The sequence below is a fragment of the Poecilia latipinna genome, unplaced genomic scaffold (assembly GCF_001443285.1).
Source record: "Poecilia latipinna isolate Pla-1442-1.1 unplaced genomic scaffold, P_latipinna-1.0 Scaffold2469, whole genome shotgun sequence".
In the NCBI taxonomy this organism is placed as follows: Eukaryota; Metazoa; Chordata; class Actinopteri; order Cyprinodontiformes; family Poeciliidae; genus Poecilia; species Poecilia latipinna.
The window spans coordinates 59565-63012 of NW_015115085.1; the positions used below are offsets into that span (position 1 = coordinate 59565).

At 31.4% G+C, this 3448-nt stretch overlaps 1 protein-coding gene and 1 long non-coding RNA gene across 2 annotated transcripts in view; one reads left to right on the forward strand and one right to left on the reverse strand.

Annotated features, from left to right (window-relative positions):
• The window catches only part of LOC106937932 (perforin-1-like), a 20015-nt gene extending 17413 nt beyond the window's left edge, over positions 1 to 2602 (reverse strand). The window contains exons 1-3 of the mRNA XM_015019693.1: positions 2570 to 2602; positions 791 to 1053; positions 570 to 649 (exon numbers count right to left, since the gene is read on the reverse strand). Coding sequence (XP_014875179.1) covers positions 570 to 649; positions 791 to 1051 — 341 coding nt within the window. The 5' untranslated portion in view covers positions 1052 to 1053; positions 2570 to 2602. The remainder of the gene's footprint in view (positions 1 to 569; positions 650 to 790; positions 1054 to 2569) is intronic.
• The window catches only part of LOC106937933 (uncharacterized), a 26245-nt gene that overhangs the window by 4663 nt on the left and 18134 nt on the right, over positions 1 to 3448 (forward strand). The gene's annotated exons all lie outside the window — the stretch shown is intronic.

Genomic DNA, 3448 nt, shown 5'->3' on the forward strand with positions numbered 1-3448 from the left:
GCCACGCCCTCGTCCCTTATCTAAGACTCCATTCCAACTTCCTTCCACAGACATTTTTTTATTGACTCTGCTACATAACGTTGCGCTGCATTTTTTTTTTTTTGTACTTATTTTTTAGTAAATTATTGTCAATCTTAACAGGCTAATTTTTTAAAACCCTGCTCACATTTGCTACAGTTTTAACTAAATCAATATTACCACTCGGGTCCCACACCAATTTTCAATGTTAGGTTTGCATTACTATACTTGTAAATTGAAAATCATCATAATTAACAGAAATAAAGGCTTTAAAAATGTGTGTAATAATTCTATTGGTGACCATTCAAGTCAACTGGTTGCACTTGAATATATTTATAAGCATCAGAGTATCAGCATAAACGTACATTAAATTTTTCATATTTTGCTTCTTCAGAATTATGCACTATGTGTTAGTCTCCCTCATAAAGGTAAAATAAACATATACTTGTGATTGGAACATGTAATTGTAACATGAAAAAAAAAATCTTGTAATTAGTGTAATTATGTGATTCAATGTTTACAGTGTTGACAATGCCGTTTAAATACTCTACCTAGCAGAAGTATGAAAACTGTTGTGTATTTCAGGATTACATCGAGGGATGGCATGGAAGTCCACAACAGAAGATGGAAGCTTAAAATGAAGAAAAGTCACATTATTGTTAATCTATCAAGTTAGACGTGCAGCTGTTGATTTATACATCTTAAAGGTAAAGTTAATTTCATTTATAGAGCACATTTTCAGCAACAAGGCAATACAAGGTTCTTAAATTACTTTTTGGAGGGCATCGTTTTGAAGAGGATTGGTGCAGAGAACACAGGTTTTGTTGGGGCTCAGGTAAGTTCTCACATCAATCACGTGAGCTCTTTTCCTCTCCAGTGTAACTATATCAAAACCTTCCCCCACCAGATTGTGGCCTGGTACAAAAGGAGCAGCATCACACTCTGTTTGGGTCCCGATCCGACAGGACAGAACAGAGGAGTGAACAAGGAGGACGCTTAGGAGAAGAATAGCTGAAGTTGAATCAGGCAGCATCGCTGTAGTCAGAAGCAAAAAGATAGAAAAGGAATTAACTGTTTTTTACATAAAGCATGACATTTTTGTTATTTTTATGACTTATTTATATACAACATATAACAAAGTTATACACTATTTGAAGGTGTGTGCATAAAACTGACATGACATTGCCATAAACATTAAGGAGTTTTCATGAATATTTATGACGGTTCTCATTAAATGTCATTCAGTAAATAATGACACTTTTCATGCAAAGTTGACATTATTTAAAATGTCTTTGTAATGGCAACTTGACATTAACCAATTAATTATCCAAATTTTGTAATGTAATAATACACAAAGATACATAACATTGTACATTTTGATAATTAATTATTATGACATATTTATGACAGATGACGATTCTTGGTTAATGCCACGTTGTCATGTCCATCAAATAAAGGTTACCGAAAGGGTTATGCTAACAAATTAAAAATAAAAAAAATAGCTGATCAGAGATACATATATAAAAATGTACATTAAAGTTCAAATGCAGGTATGAATTAAATGGGGGATTGTTTCAAAAATATGTAAATGTATTTAATACATGGGTAAATATCTGTTTACACAACCATTCATTTTAACATTTTAACATAGTCACCCATTGAATTTAGGGGGTCTGACTGACGGATAAAATAAATTCAGGATCTGCTGCTAACACATGACTTTAATCTGAATTGAATACAAGTCAGACTTAATGGTTAAATATTGTTTAAACATATTGTGAATATTACTTATCCATGTATTAAATACATTTAAATATTTATTGAAACAATGACACATTTAATTCATACATGCATTTGAACTTTTATGTACATTTTTATATATGTATGTTTGTTCAGTTATTTTTTATTTTTGCATGTGTTAGCATAAGCTACTATCACATTTTTGAGTTAGAGCATATTTGTTATTTTTATTTTATTACATGTTATTATCCGATATATTCCTTTTGTCTCAACAGTAGTAAAGTAAAAATGCCAGTACTTAAAGAAAGACGTTATTCACATAACAATTCAGCTGTAAAGTTTGGCTATTTGGTTAATACATTTTCAGACTTGACTAGAAATCAGCATGTCAGTAATAATTCCTTGTGTGTAAAGTTTCTTCATTCCTTGATTAGAGACTGAGCTTGGCTTTATTAATTAATAATAAAATATGGATTACAATTCATAATAATTAAATAAGACAAACGTCAAAGCGAGTTCTGATTCCCAACAATTTTGATGTCACCTTGTGAGGTTGCTACAACATTTTTGGTTTCCAGAATTCTGATTCCCAGCAATTAATCAACAAATTCAGCTTTGGAGATCCACAGATCTTTGATTTCAAGAAACACTCACACACTTCCACCACATTACTGTCTGTGAATATTCTTTAAATATTTTTTATTACTCAATAAACACACAATTTTTTTTTTTGCTGCAGTGTATTCTATTCAAAAATACTATTTTTTCCCCAGTTAATTTTATTTTCCTTTTGCATATTAAAAAGTCTTACCTGTTCCAAAACAGACCAAAAAGAAGTTGAAACAAGCAACTCTAAGTGTGCTGAGCTGAGAACTGTGGTTTATAAAACACTGTGTAAAGGTCAATTGAATGTAGTTACTTTGTTTCTTGTAACTGCTGTGAAAACTCTAGGTTTTTATTTTGGCAGCGTTCTGTATAAAGTATCTAGGTGAACGGAACAAACAGTTCTAGGGCAGGTCAACTGCAATGAAGGAAAAGTTGAACAGCAAAGCAGAAAAACGCATAAATAGCAACATGAATTTAGCTTCAGTCTATAACGGAACAAGGTAACAGTGATTGAAATTTATTTAAGTATTTTAATTCAGTAATTGTGTTGCACTCATAAAACAGACATAAGTTCTACTTTAGTTTCAGCAACTAGATTTGACCCACTCTGTGTGTAGTTTCTTGGAATTGTTCTCTGTGCAGCAGCCGGGCATTAGTGCATAGAAAAAACATTACATAGTTTCTTCTTCTAGTTACAACTTTACAACTGACGCTGCTTCCGGTACAAAAACAGTCACAGCTCTAAGTCTACGCCTGAACAAAAATAACTACACATAATGTTTCAAACAATAAAATTAATAAGGCGAATAAAATGTAGTAAATAAATGGATAAAACAGTATTTTATCCATAACTTTAAAACTTTTTAATAATTTAAATAAAATACTTCTAGAGTGCAACACATTACCCACAAAGAAAGAAAAGGTTGCCTAACAACATTTTAAGCATTTTAGCAATACGGAACAACAATATCCACAAGAACTAGGATTAAAGGTAATTTAACAAGTCAGTATTTTAACAAATATTACAATATTGCAAAGTTTGTTTGTGTCATTTTCATTAACTGTTGTCATCTTCCATACTGCA